The sequence below is a fragment of the Lotus japonicus genome, chromosome 2 (genome assembly GCF_012489685.1).
Source record: "Lotus japonicus ecotype B-129 chromosome 2, LjGifu_v1.2".
In the NCBI taxonomy this organism is placed as follows: domain Eukaryota; kingdom Viridiplantae; phylum Streptophyta; class Magnoliopsida; order Fabales; family Fabaceae; genus Lotus; species Lotus japonicus.
The window spans coordinates 63,539,004-63,553,369 of NC_080042.1; the positions used below are offsets into that span (position 1 = coordinate 63,539,004).

General features: G+C 34.4%; 1 protein-coding gene and 1 long non-coding RNA gene across 2 annotated transcripts; one reads left to right on the forward strand and one right to left on the reverse strand.

Annotated features, from left to right (window-relative positions):
• Positions 1-1,610: 1,610 nt before the first annotated feature.
• Positions 1,611-4,703, forward strand: LOC130738801 (uncharacterized GPI-anchored protein At4g28100-like). The gene is made up of 2 exons (XM_057590957.1): positions 1,611-2,433; positions 3,952-4,703. Exons 1-2 carry the CDS (start codon positions 1,744-1,746, stop codon positions 4,285-4,287), a joined length of 1,026 nt encoding a protein of 341 aa, XP_057446940.1. The 5' UTR covers positions 1,611-1,743; the 3' UTR covers positions 4,288-4,703.
• Positions 4,704-7,284: 2,581 nt separating this feature from the next.
• On the reverse strand, positions 7,285-8,500 carry LOC130738802 (uncharacterized). The gene is made up of 2 exons (XR_009019586.1): positions 8,277-8,500; positions 7,285-7,580 (listed from the first exon to the last, which is right to left on the reverse strand). It is a non-coding gene; the product is annotated as an uncharacterized LOC130738802 (long non-coding RNA).
• Positions 8,501-14,366: the final 5,866 nt, after the last annotated feature.

Below are 14,366 nucleotides of genomic sequence, written 5' to 3' on the forward strand. Positions count from 1 at the left end.
CCAGATTTTTTAATTTTTTTTGTTAATAACGTATATAGCGGCGGTTACGGTTCCGCTGCTAAAAGTTTTGTGTTAATGTATGGCGACGGTCGGAAGCGCCGCCATAGCTTAATTCAAAATTCACGTTTAACATTAAATTAGAACGCGGTTTTTCTTTCTTTCGTTCTTTCATTGCTGTTTTTCGGCATTCATCAATTTAAAACCCTTTTCCCCAAAAATTAAAAACCCACCAATCTTCACCTTCCTAAATTTCTCATCGCATGGAGAACCCTGATCACCGCATCAATCAACCACAATTCAAGAGGAAATTCAATTGATTTATTGTCTCTCAGGTAAATCAACTTTGTAATTAACCTTTACACACAATTCATGTTGGATGATCTTTTTCTATTTCTAATTTTTTTTTTGTTTATGCACGCGTTGAGTTGAATCGATTTTTTGGGTGAGAATTTTTGCTTGTGAACTCAGCATATTTGAGTTCTTTGATGGAACCATGTTGGGTTTGAAGCTACCCCCGTTTGTTTTTCCTGATGAGTTTTCCTGTTTTGATTGTTGATTCGTGCCTGTAAATTTTGGAATGTTAAATTAGCAGCATTGTAATGTTTTCTCCCAAAAAAGCAAAATTTGTCCTTTTTACTACACAAATTTGTCTTAACTTTTCATGGTTTAATAAACTTTTGTGCTTTTTTCATGTGAGATTATAGCTACTTCTTACTTGCTACCTAATATAATTTCTACTTTGTATTTTAGTATATAATTTATTTTATTTTTAGCCACACTGATATATAATGTCTGGATCCGTCCCATGCAATACCAAAAATTAAATGCAATTACCTACTAACATTCATTCATGCCGATGCAAACGGAATAATAATAGATCTCAAATTAACTAGAGATACGACCAAAATAGACTTTATGGATGAGAAGACAATTCTCACAAGCTATAGCTTTTAGAGTAAAGTTAGACCTCTTAGTATGTTATTAGAGTTTATCTGTATTGTGGATATAATACACATTTTTTTTATAGGCAAGATACAATCCACATATGAGTCACACTCCAAATGTTCAGTTATGTAAATCCCTCGCTATAGTTGTCTAACCTTGAGCGTGAAAATGTGTGTTAAGAAGTCTCACATTAACTAAAGATATACCAAGATACTGCATGCTTATGGTCTCAATTTATTGTCAATACACATATAGAAAGAAAAATGAGATGAAAAATAAAAAGTGTGAAGGAATGAAAGTAAATTTTTATAGGCAAGATACAATCCACATATGAGTCACACTCCAAATGTTCAGTTATGTAAATCATTCGCTATAGTTGTCTAACCTTGAGCGTGAAAATGTGTGTTAAGAAGTCTCACATTAACTAAAGATATACTAAGATACTGCATGCTTATGGTCTCAATTTATTGTCAATACACATATAGAAAGAAAAATGAAAGAAAAATGAGATGAAAAATAAGAAGTGTGAAGGAATGAAAGTAAATTTACTCTCAATGAAATTTTAATTTAATTTTAATTTTAAATCTAAAAGAGGTAGCATGCTGCCAAACACTCCTCAACCCAACATGCCTTTTATTGTTTTGGGTTTAAGATCCCACTACCTTTTGACCTTTTATTTTTCTTTACCTTTCCCTTGCTTCCTTTCCTTTCTACCCACTATTCTCTCCCTTTTTGGTAAGAGAAACAGGACACTCTTTCTGTTCTGCTATCCCCTTCAGCTTAGATTCTCAAACCACCATGTCACTGCAACTGAGACTACCATGCCTGATGATGACCCTTCTCCTCTGCATTCTCTTCCCTTCCTCTCTGAGCCTCCCTGATCCTGACTCAGCAACAACAACAACCCTGAAGCCAATTTTCACAACCCCATCTAAGCCAGCAACAACAATCCCTGCATTCCCAGAACAATCTGGTATAGCAGGGTGCCCTCTTGCTCTGTCAGATGAGCACTTTGATGGTATTAAGACTGCATGCGCCGCCACCAAACGTGGCTCCGACACGGCGGAGCTCCACCGCAGCAGGTGCTGCCCGGTGCTAGCAGCATGGGTTTACTCTGCTTACTCTGCCACTGCCTTAGGGAAGTTAAGCCATGGCTATGGCCATAGCCACACCACTTCATCATCTTCTGAGATGCCCCTGTTGCCAGATGACTCAGAAACCTGTGTGAATGGGTTGGAAAAGGCTTTGAAAGTGAGAGGGATTGAGCTGGCTAAACCCAATGAGACTTGTGATGCGGTGTACTGCTACTGTGGCATTAGGCTGCACCCTTTGAGCTGCCCTGATGCATTTTCTGTTGCCAAAAGTGGGGAGCTTGTTGGGGATGCTAGTGTGAGAAGGTTGGAGAAGAATTGCTTGAGTAGAAGCACCAATGTCAATGGCTTCCCTGGTCTTGGAGGGTGTACTAAATGCTTGAAGAGCCTCCATTTGGTGAGTTTACTATCTTTTCTCTGTGTGTGTTGTTTTGGGGTTCTTTGCTTAGAACATTGTGGCATGGAATTTGATAGATCTTGTTGAGAATTGGATAAAGATCAAGATAGATTTGGGTTTCATCTTCTTCATGTTTGGTAATTAGGAAAGTTGTTTCTTGCTTTTCTTTGCTAGTGATGATGGTTGCTTTTAAAGTTTTTGCACAATGCTCTACGCGCCTTGGGAGATTGTGGGGTTCACGAACCTGAACAGAACCATTAGTGGATTAGTCATCAGTGGTACTCTTTGTAGCAAAGCATTAAGCAATCATTTTGTCACTTGGGAGTTTAGGGGCAAAAAATCAAGAAACTTGACTCTAATGTCTTAAGATAAAGTTCTTAAATAAGCCTTAACATCGCTAGAAATTGTTAATCACATTCACATGCATTGTTGCTATTTTGGTACTTCAAAATAAATAGAGGTTTTAGAGTCTTGATATAGAAATGACAGTTGTGTTAGAACATAGAAGTTGTCCTTTTTGTTAATTCTCTATATTTTCCTTTTCATATCATTAGTTGCTAAATGGTTGGTTGGAAATTTTCGGATTAAGTAGAAAGATGACTCAAATGATATGCTCATATGTAAAACATGCTTTACTTATTATGGCAAGTATTGTTATTGGTTTAATGTTAACCACCGCATACAATCTGTCAATTGACTGTTATTGTTCTTAGCCTGCCCCATTCATAAATGATGGTTCCTTAATATAGAATTTCAGTTTTAATCTCTTCTTTCTAGCACATGTATTGATGTACAAGTTTGGATTCCCTCTGGTTAGGGAATTCTTCAATTCACGCAGTTAAAGAATCTGAGCCGTTCGATTAAGATGCATTCGATTAAGATCAGACAACTCAAATCTTAAGCTAATCTATGCTTACCGATCTTGATGCAATATATGGGCATCCGATCTTTGATCGAACAGTTCAGATTCTTTGACTGCCTGAAAGTAGGATTGCCCTGACTGCAGGGAAGCCAAATCCCTAACATCAGTCTAAATAATATGTCCTACTTAGCAGACGGTTTTGAGGATTAGATGACACCAACATCTGTGGCTTCCTTTGGACTTGTCGAATGTCTTGTTTCTGATTCATAGTTTCAGCTTACAGAAATGCTGTCTCTTGTCGCTAAAATCTTCGTATTGTTTCAGAATCTTAAAGTCTCATCTAGAAATATTATGTTATGCAGGGTGTCACAAATGCTGTTTGATACATTTGAAGATATTAGTAATATGTGTTGTTGCTTTACTAAAATAATAGATCAATCATTGCATCTTGTCAAACACTAAAAATATTTGATTGGATAGTGACTTAGTATTTTAGGCCTTTTAGCCTTCATGTTCTGACCATTTTTCTTTGAGTAGATGTTACACCAACCAAGGTGTTATTTAAGCTGCTTTGATGCACCAAACCTCATTGGTGCAATCACTCAGATGCCACTTTTGTTTTTTGATATTCTAATTGAGATATTACTTCTATGCAGCTTAACAAGAAGACTTCAAATTCAAGCAAAGCAGAAGACAGGACCACCAAGATCCACAACAAAGATTGTGAGCTCATGGGCTTGACATGGCTTCTGTCGAAGAATCGGACAGCTTATATTCACACAGTTTCTGGGGTTCTTCGCGCTTTGTTGATGAACACTGGTGGCTCTGACCCACGTTCCTGCACACTAAATAGTGATGGAATGCCTCTAGCTGTGGATTCATCTGAAATCTCTGGTCACTCTTTATCAACCAACCTCCAACCACCCATTTATCTTTGTTTGTTATTACTTAGTTTGCTATTATGTATGTACTTCACTGTGTTATTCTCCTAACTAACTCCAATCAAAACAAAAGGATTGATCTCAAACATGACATTTTGTAGACTAAAAATTACTAGCGGCACATTTTTTTGAACACACTCTTGACCACACTTTGTGATTGATTTGTTTTTTATAAAGTCAACACATTTTTTGCAAATTGATCAATTTACAAAGCTAGAGTGTTGACATTTAAAAAAATAGATAATCATAAAGTGTGTTAAAGAGCATGTTCAAAAAGAGTGTATTGCTAACACTTATTTTGTAGATTTGGTTCCCTCTTTTTGGTGTTTGTGTATGTAATTTTATGTAGTTATTGATTGAAATAGGGTAAGGTGTTTGACACAATATGTAACTGTTGTTATTTTTGTGTTTGTGAATGTAATTTTGCTAGTTATTGATGGAAATAGGGTAAGGTGTTTGGTACAAAATTCGTTATGCTTTTATTTTTGTGGACCACCATAACCATGTGCTAACAGGGACTAGGGACTAGTGCATTGTTTTCAAGGGACAACATTTGAGAGTACTGTCACGAGTTAGGGTGGCTTTTTTCTGAGACAGTGATACGCTTCACGGACAATTTATGAATGTTAAATTCTTCTTCAATTCCCAACAGAATACTAAAGTGCTCTATTGTCTACAATTAATATGGTGAGGTTTGTTGTAGCTGAATAATTAATAAGGACAAGTACTTGTCACAAGCTCAGCATTGAAAAAAGAGAACTCACCAAATGGGAATAATCTGATAGTGATAAAGATGACATTTAAAAAAGCAGTTAATTGCATCAAGTATATACTGTTAGTCTGTTACTAGAAATGATAGCCAGGCAATTAAGTTTGAAGTAATAATATACATTAGAACTTGGAATATAAACAAACTAAGTTTGTTGTAACAGCTTTTCAAAAGAAAAAAATTGTGGTGTCATTATCACATTAGAGCTTAACTGAATTATAAAACTATAGAAATGACCATTTTAACAATTAATACTATGTTTCGATTGATAGAACATAATGGAACGAAGCTTAATGGAATAAGATGAGTTTTATACTTTTATTCTATTAAATCAGCTTATTTTGTGTTGCTGGGATTTAGTGAAGGTGTCGAAGCATGTTTTGGTGTGTTGCAGCCCGGCCCCATCGAATGTGTGTGCATTTGTTTGGAGAGTAATGCTTGATCACATTCAGACCAGGAATAATCTGTGGAAGAGGAAAGAAATTCAAGAGGTTGCATATGTATTGTGTCTGTTTTGTTCACAAATGGAAGAATCTTCCTCCGATGTTTTGTTTCCATGTTCTTTTTCTTGGGCGGTTTGGATGGCTTGTTACATGTGGTTTGGTGTCTCCATTGTGCTCCCTTATGATAGTGGTTCACATTTTTCACAGCATCTTTTCGGTAACACAAACAAGTTTCAGAAAAGAGGAATGTGGATTGCATGGGTAGTTGTAGTTTGGTCCGTATGGCTCACTAGAAATAATTTGATTTTTATGAAGGGCCAACAGATGGGGATAGTGTTATTGATCTTGTATAACTGAGATCTTGGAATTGTCTCAAAGTAAAGATGAAGGGATTAGTTTTTCTCTCTTTGAGTGGATGATGAATCTCTCTTATTATCTTTTGAACTAGCGGTGGATTAGTCATTAGTGGTACACTTTGTAGTAGCAATGATGTACTATAAGAAAAGCACTCATTAGCGTTGACTTTTAAGTAAAAAGACGTTGCAACCAATATAGTGTCAACGTCATGGATGACGTTAAAAGCTCAAAGCTAACATGTAAGTCATGTGTCCAACGCTAAAATAAGTGTTGGTAAGCCGACACTACACACTATCCATAAAGACCGACAATATCGTCCTTCTGTCAGTGTTGATCATAGGTAAACTCTAATTTTAGCATTGTAGCGTCGGCCAAGGTCGACACTAAGTAGGAAAAATTTGTAAAAAAAGTAAAATAATCATACCACACAATGGCAAACTCATAAATTGAAAAACTTGCTGAAATAGTCTAGATATTTAGCAATAGGGAAAAGACTCTCAAAATGGTCTCAAATGCATTTGCAGGCAAATTACCTCCAGGTTTTTGTTGCATGCAAATGCATTTGAGACCATTTTGAGCAATCTTTTCTCTATTGCTACACCAAGATTATTTCGGTAAGATTTTCAATTTATGAGTTTGACATTGTGGGTACGATAGTTTTTGTTTATTAGATTAATAGTCATCTTATAATCAACATGCTTACAATGTTTTCACAGTAAATATCAAATTTTTCTATATAATCCATAGGTATTCAACATCAAAACACAATGATATTAATTTAATTCTTATATAGTGTTTTCCACTTCTGGATAGAATGCATAGGTATTCAACATCAAAACACAATGATATTAATTTAATTCTTATATAGTGTTTTCCACTTCTGGATAGAATGCATAGGTATTCAACATCAAAACATGAGAATATTTCTAAAATTCCTATATAGTGCTTTCTGCATTTGTATATTATACATCAAAACATGAGAACATTTCTATACATCTGATGTAATGCTTCACCCTTTTGCATACAAATGATATAATCGCAGCTTAGAAGACAGTAAATGAGAAACACATCATTAACTGGTTTCATTATTCTTTACATGTATGCTTTGTAATATGTCATTTTCCATATATTGCTACATAGTTACACAAAAGATAAAGTTAAAGACGTTGGAGAAAAGAATGGCCGTAAGGAGATAGCGGAAAGGAACCTCTACTAATGAGGGTTGAAACATTAGAAAAAGGGGAGTCTATCATATCCCTGCTCAAAAAAGGGGAGAAAGATGCCAAGAGTGGTAAACATGTAGTCATAAACATACATGAAATGACTCGACGTGGTGCGCAAGTCACAAACGCAATCCTCCTCCCCAAGGATTTCAATGTCGAACTCGTGCTACCCAGTGGCGAATCCAGGACCCCGGGGTCAGGGGGTTCAAAATTTTCAAATGAAATTGAAAGTTTTTTTTGGTAAACAAAGTTGTACTATAGAGGTACTAGGGATACCTCAACCCATGATTTTTTTTTTTGATAAACCAAAACTATATTAAAAAGGAGTATAAAGGGTACTCCAGCCCTTAATACAAAGTAAAGAAACCAAAAGTGAAATAAAATTACAAGAGATGTAGTACTCAAATCCCCTTAACTTGTGACAAACACTAATGCAATACTCCCTAAGCCAGAAAATTAGTTGTACACCCAAACTGTATACTTCGACCCAGCCTAATCCTCAAACAAGCCTTAATTGTAAACTTCAAGCCTTCAGCCGTGTCTACAGCATAGCTATAGAGATACAAATGGAGCCTCAATTAAGTCAGTAGCAGGGTCAACAAAACAGGGCATAATCAGGAGAAAAACTACCACTAAAAGTACCAAAATTCTCATCACAAACCAGCCTAGATGCTGAGTCACAAACCCACAATGCCAGTGCAGAAAAAAATAAGAATCAGTGCAGAAATGAAATTGAAAGTGAACATTAAGCACAAGTAATTTAACAATTTCCCATTGAAAGTGAACACTAAGCACAAAACAGAAATTGCAATTTCCCTCTGATCTTAACACCAAATCAAAATCAAACATCTTGATGAAACTTCTAATTCACTAGTTAAACAAAATTTATCACTACAAAAAGACATAAACAAGAAACAACAAAACAAGAAAAGAGAAGTTATACATGAGGAGGGTCACTACATAAGTATAAACAGAGGGAAATATAAAAACTCATCTCAGCACCTAAACTTGTAGACAGCAAGGAGCAAAACAGAACCCAATTTAAGCTGTCAAAACTCCACGCAACTATACAGGTCCACAGGGGAATAAAAAACGAGGATCACAAAGGCCTATTCCTACCACTGCCTACATCGCAAGGAGGCTTTCTCAAAGATTAGTTCTATCCACTAATTGTGCTAGAGAATCAATCAACACTCAACAGATTCCAAATTTGAGAAAATTTGGGGAAAATGGAAAATGGGTACTCACCCAAAATCAAGGGTGCGTGGTGGACTCACCGGACTGGTAACCACTGGTGGTGTCGTGGTGGTGGCCGGTGGTGCACTGGTGGCTGGTGTGTGTGTGCGCGCTTGACCTAGCGAGAGCAAGAGGATGAGGGCATGAGTAAGAAGTGCGTGTGTTAGTGAGAGAGAAAGGGTCTTTGGTGCAAATTGAAAATGTTAGGGGGTTCAAAAAAAAATAACACAAGGGGGTTCATCTGAACCCCCTCAGCCCAATGTGGGTCCGCCCCTGGTGCTACCTCAGGCCCCCCCCCCGTGTCAATGCGAAGCATTCCGTTAACATTGTTGGGTCTTTTCCGACATAATCATTGCTAATGGCTAAAACTTTTGGTTTGACCCATGAGTAAGCAGGATGGCGACCTATGAAAGGATCATGGACCTTTGACGAAACTTAAGATGACACCATGGAAGAACGTGCGACCCATCTTAAAGCAGTACCTGGATTGCGTGAAAAGAACAATTGGTCTGACATGAAGTCTTCGCACTAATTTAAGGTACAACCCTCAGAATCTAGAGGATTCCGAACAAAGACAACTCCTTTGTTGGGTGACCTTCACCACAACTCTCAACAAGATAAATGATGGCAGAATAATTCTAGGGAGTACAACGCAAATTTCCTAACTTTCGCTACATCCTTGCATGCAATTATGGAAAGAGAAAACAACGAAACTTACCAAATCAAGGAAGAATTGGAGAGCTTAGCAGGAAGCAATTCAGGCGATCTAGATTCAAAGCCTCTAAGTACAAAAAACTGGCAAGGCGGGAGAAGTTGGAAGAAGGCGAAATGGCCCATAAGTTCTCAGTTTAAGGCAACGAAGCGAGGGAAAAGGAGATCTTTCACCTCCCAAGCGAGGGCACCACGACCTTTCACACCATGCATCCCATCATTATCCTACTTAAGAAAATTGCATCGAATCAATCCTCACAAATCCAAATGCCGCACACGTTCACTTGCTCCATCAACGCTCAAATCGCGACGAGAGACATCTCTACATGTAACAGGGACAAAGACAAGGCGTCAATACAAGGTAATATCTTATGGTCGTAGGATATCAACTCATATTGTCTCGAATCATCACGAGTATACGCATGGGGTAGGCCAAACATCTCATTGTCACCGACCAGAGACTATCTCAGATCTTTGACACTCCAAGCATCATAATGCTTACTCGGACCGAGGGAGGAATTTTTACGAAATAAAATGATGGGTCCAATATACTTTGGCCCAATATCAACAAAATCTTGCGAATATGAGAATAATGACTCTAAATCAAGGTGATATCTTATAATTTCATATAGGATCTGTTACATTTTGATATATCTCTCTCATATCATTGGTGAATCCTTCTAGGTTCGATACTACATATATAAATACGCACTAGGGGGCATACCTCAAGTACACACATTCTTCTAACACTTATCCTTATTTCTCCCTCATTGGAATAGACCAAATTCTTTGGACATGTCATTTCTGGTGGTTTGGGACCTCCAACGAAATCGCAAAACCTGTGTTTTACACCCTTTTTTTTCTTCATTTAACTCTGTGAGTTGTGGCTGTAAAAAACTTTCACAACCTAGCATGTCGAATTTTTTTTTTATACTTTGGAGGGCCTAAGCCCAACCCATGTTGATTGAATGTGGGATTTGCGAGGTTCTACATATCTTCACTATTCTTCTATAAGACTATAACTGATCTCTATCGGTGGTTTTGGCCATTTCTCGTTGCTCCTTTTGAATGCGTTACGTTTGGCAAATTTTCTATTTTTAGAATCTAGAGTCTAGACAATGATAGTGGGTGCGCATGTCACTGTGTTATCTCTAGCTTTGGATATATATGTAACCAAATTAAGCTGCTTTTTCAATGTACACCCGTATAAAATGAAATTTCCATATATTTTTATATGTTTGTTTAACTGAAATAGTGTTTTTTTTAACTACTAATGTGTTATTTAAAAATGAAGTTTGATTTAGAAAAAAGATAAACCCAGAATATTATACCAGAGAATCACTTTTTCAAGTTTAACTCAAAAAAATATAAACTACAAATGCAAAAATATACCGTGCACGTATGAATATATGGAGAAAAATTACAGTAAAATACAAAGTTACAATGAACAAAGCATAAAAGCTAAAGAAACTATAGCTTCCACGCAAATTAAAGCTAAGGACGCAGTATTGATTTTGAGCCATATCTTCATGACGAGAACAAAGAAAGATTTGGATTTTGTTGGATTTCAAACTGAAGATGATGGGCTCTCCGAACTGCTAGAGTCACCATCAGCTTGACCTCGTACGTGCATGTGGGGAGAAATTTTGGTTACACAAAAGGGTACATTATTTTTCGGGAGTTGTTATTCAGACTCCTCACATCTATTCATACTTAAGGAAAATTCAGAAATCCAAAAATATCTCTATCGAAAGCACTTTCAAAATACGTATGTGTCGCACTTTAAACGTCATTTGTAAATGCGATAGAGACGCACACTGAAGGTGCGTTCTTAACGCACTTTGAGAGTGCGTATGAAACGCACCGGCCATATTAACCATAACTTAACAACCTAAAATCCATTAAATGTTTACATTAAATTAATCTCAAGCATCCGTTAATTCCTATGAGATTTTGGTACTTCCTATGCTACTTGAAGCTCTATAAATAGGCCTTATTCCAACGCACCTTTGAAGGTTTCATTGACAACGCACCTTAAAAGTGTGATACGATCGCAACAGATGGGTCGAGTCGAGTACGCACCAGATCACGACGACACTCAAATAGGGTGGTGGTTGGGCACAGCTAGCTGTTTCGTCGTTGCCCAAGGCGAGTCAGCAATGACTATAGAGGAGGGGTTAGGATCGATGTGGATTGAAAGAGAAGGAGGAATGGGTCCTCTGCGCTGAGCAGTAGCAATATTACACTTCGTGTGGGTTAAAGCAACACTATTTAGCGTGTCTTGCTTGTAGTGCATGTGAGAAATTCATTTTCAAATTAGAAACATTTATATTTTTGTGGGGTCAATTCGCTCTTTTTCAAAAGAAGATTTTTAATACATAAAACTCAAACCGTGCATTTTGGTTCCTTTGAAATATAGTAGAATTAAGGAAACCAAAATAGAACCGTCCTTAAATTTTTACACTGACAAAATTAGATCTAATTTGTTTTTGAACCAATTTGGTTATATAATAAGAAATAATGATTATTAATTATACGTATAAATATTGTTAAAAATTGATGTGAGTTACAAAATTCTTATATATTTAACTATACTAATAATTAAAGTTACGTAATTTGGTGAGCTAAGGGAAATGAAAAGATTTGCAGGTGAAAGGTCAGGGTTCAAAGTTTGGAGATGAAACTAATTTACTAACAATTAACAACTAACAACTAACATTTACCTATAAAAAAAATATTTTGACAACACCTATAAAAAAAATGTTAATTTAAAAAAAAAAGTTATGTAAGTTTCTAAAAAATACAAGTATTCTAAAAAATTAAAGATATGTAAGTTAATTGTAAGTTTTTATCTCTTTTTTTTTTTATGATTTTCGGACCCGTCTGATCTTAAGCGTCCATAAACCTCTCACTTCCATTGTGAAGGTGTTATAAAATAGAATGTTCTTTCATTAATATTTCTGTAATTATGCCTATAATCATATCTATATATATATATGTAAAGGAGACTTGAGATTTTGCAAACCTTTACATTAAATGCATTAAATAATAAAAACTTCCTTTGTATTAATACCTTTACTAATACTTTCAAAAGAAAATACATTTAATAATAAAATAAAAAACTTAATAAAATTTCTTAAGTCAAAAATCTATTCAACTACCTACTAAAATGTAAAAATTACTTTAAACCTTTTCATTAACATTTTCCTTTGTATAAATTAAATTAAAATATTAAAAATGAATAAAATTGCCTAAGTCACTTGAAAATTTGTCATAAATATATCAAAAAATAAAAAAAATCCTTTGTATTATATACATTAAACTAATAATGAATCAATAAAATTTACAAAGCAATAAGTTAATCAACTACCACTAAATTTCATGTTAAAACTATTCATCACAACATGAGGAGAATTTTTAAATAATAATAATAATAAATAAAATGCAATAAACAATAAAAAAAATATCCTTTGTGATAAATATATTAAATAAATAATAAATAATAAAAACTGAAAAAATTGAATTTTCTAAAACGACTCAACTGCTTTTATTAAATAATGATATTTAAAAACTTAAAACTTGACTTAACTTTTGCATCAATGAAAAATATTAAGAATTAAAATTAATCAATCATCAAATAATATTTATTAATAAATAAGTTCGATAACAATTTTTTAAAATTTAAAATTCTGTTATAGGGTATTTACTATTAAATATAATATATGTGTGTATTATGTAACAAAAATATATTTAAATATACTTTAATTTCTATTCATTATATATTAGTCAAAATGACTTGAGAAAGCATAACAGAGGAAATAATTATTACAAAAGTTAAAAAATTTGAATTTACTAAATAATGTTTACTCTATTAAATTTATAACTTTTTATAATTGAAAAAGTGGAAATTAAATTATTTATTTTAGTCTTAACAAGTGTATAACTATTTGGAAAATTGTGGTTATCTCTTCTGAAAAATGACTTTCCAGGTATAAACTATAAATTGTGAAAATATACTATTAAAACTAATATGATGTTATTAAAAACTTATTACGTAATTCAAAATATTTAAAATTAACTGGATGATTTTTCATATTACTAAATAAATTATTAATTTTTCAAAATCACATTATTACTAATTATTAAATATTAATTATTAAATTTAGTAATATTTATATTAATTATTTGCAAAAGAAATTGTAAAACTATTTATTAAAATGTCTTAACACAATTTTTTTATTGTATATTTTAAAATTAATCTAATTTTGATTGAACATGTAATAACATTTAGATAATGTTAATAAATATTATAAATGAACCCGTGCAACGCACGGATATCATATCTAGTTTATATTTATTACCTAGGACAATTCTACATTTATAGATTTATTAATATAAATTACGGATTGATTTCCTTCAAAGATACATACGTTGTCCCAGTCTAGTTGTAAGTAAACAAAGGCAACTATAGTGGGCATAGTGGGGGTGCCGGGGTGGGGAACTTAGGGACCAAACTCTACATGTCTTACCCTCCTATACAAAACGTCAAATCACCGTTGCTATTTTCAATGATTGAAATTTTAATGGGTTGCTAATTTCCCTAATTTATATATTTTTTTACATCGGAAATATAAATTACAATCCGCCAGGATCCTTGAATCTACCCTACCCAATCATATGTCCCTCAGCTTCAACCACTTGAGATATCGTAGGGGACTACTTTAATTTATATATGATCTATTATTATTTTAATTTTTTTTTATTTATTTATCACTTTTATAATTTTAAGAAAAGTTAATAAGTCAATAGATTGTCTTGTTGGTTCGGCTTCTTTGCAGTGTGACTTCATTATTTTAGTTACGAGTTATGATATATACACACCTCTTCATTTCTTTTCCACCTTCATTCTCTTTATTTTTCTCTTCTTTATCAATCAAATCACATATCACATCTTTACTTTCTCTCTCCTTTCTTCCTACCTTTCTCTTCTTCCACCTCTCCACACCTCAAAAGTGAGATGTGAAGATATAATTATCCTTTTAGTTACCTCTCCTAAAAGGATTGAGTCAATGTTATCTAGAGAGACTTGTTTGCTTAAAATATATCATTAGCCAAATTCCAAAATTAACAGTAATTCGAGATAAGAACATTGCGCCACAAATGGTAAATAGTTACACATAACTCATAATTAAATGGTTTGTGATATGTATGATTGAAGGTGAGAACAGGATATGCACAGCCATAGAGGTACATGCATGCCCACGTATGGGTCCACTGATTGTGACGCATATATACAATTATACAATTTTATTTCCAATTTTACTCTGTGATGGACCAAACCAAACCGCGATTCTCAACAAACGTGGCTTATAAAAGAAGATCACTGATGTG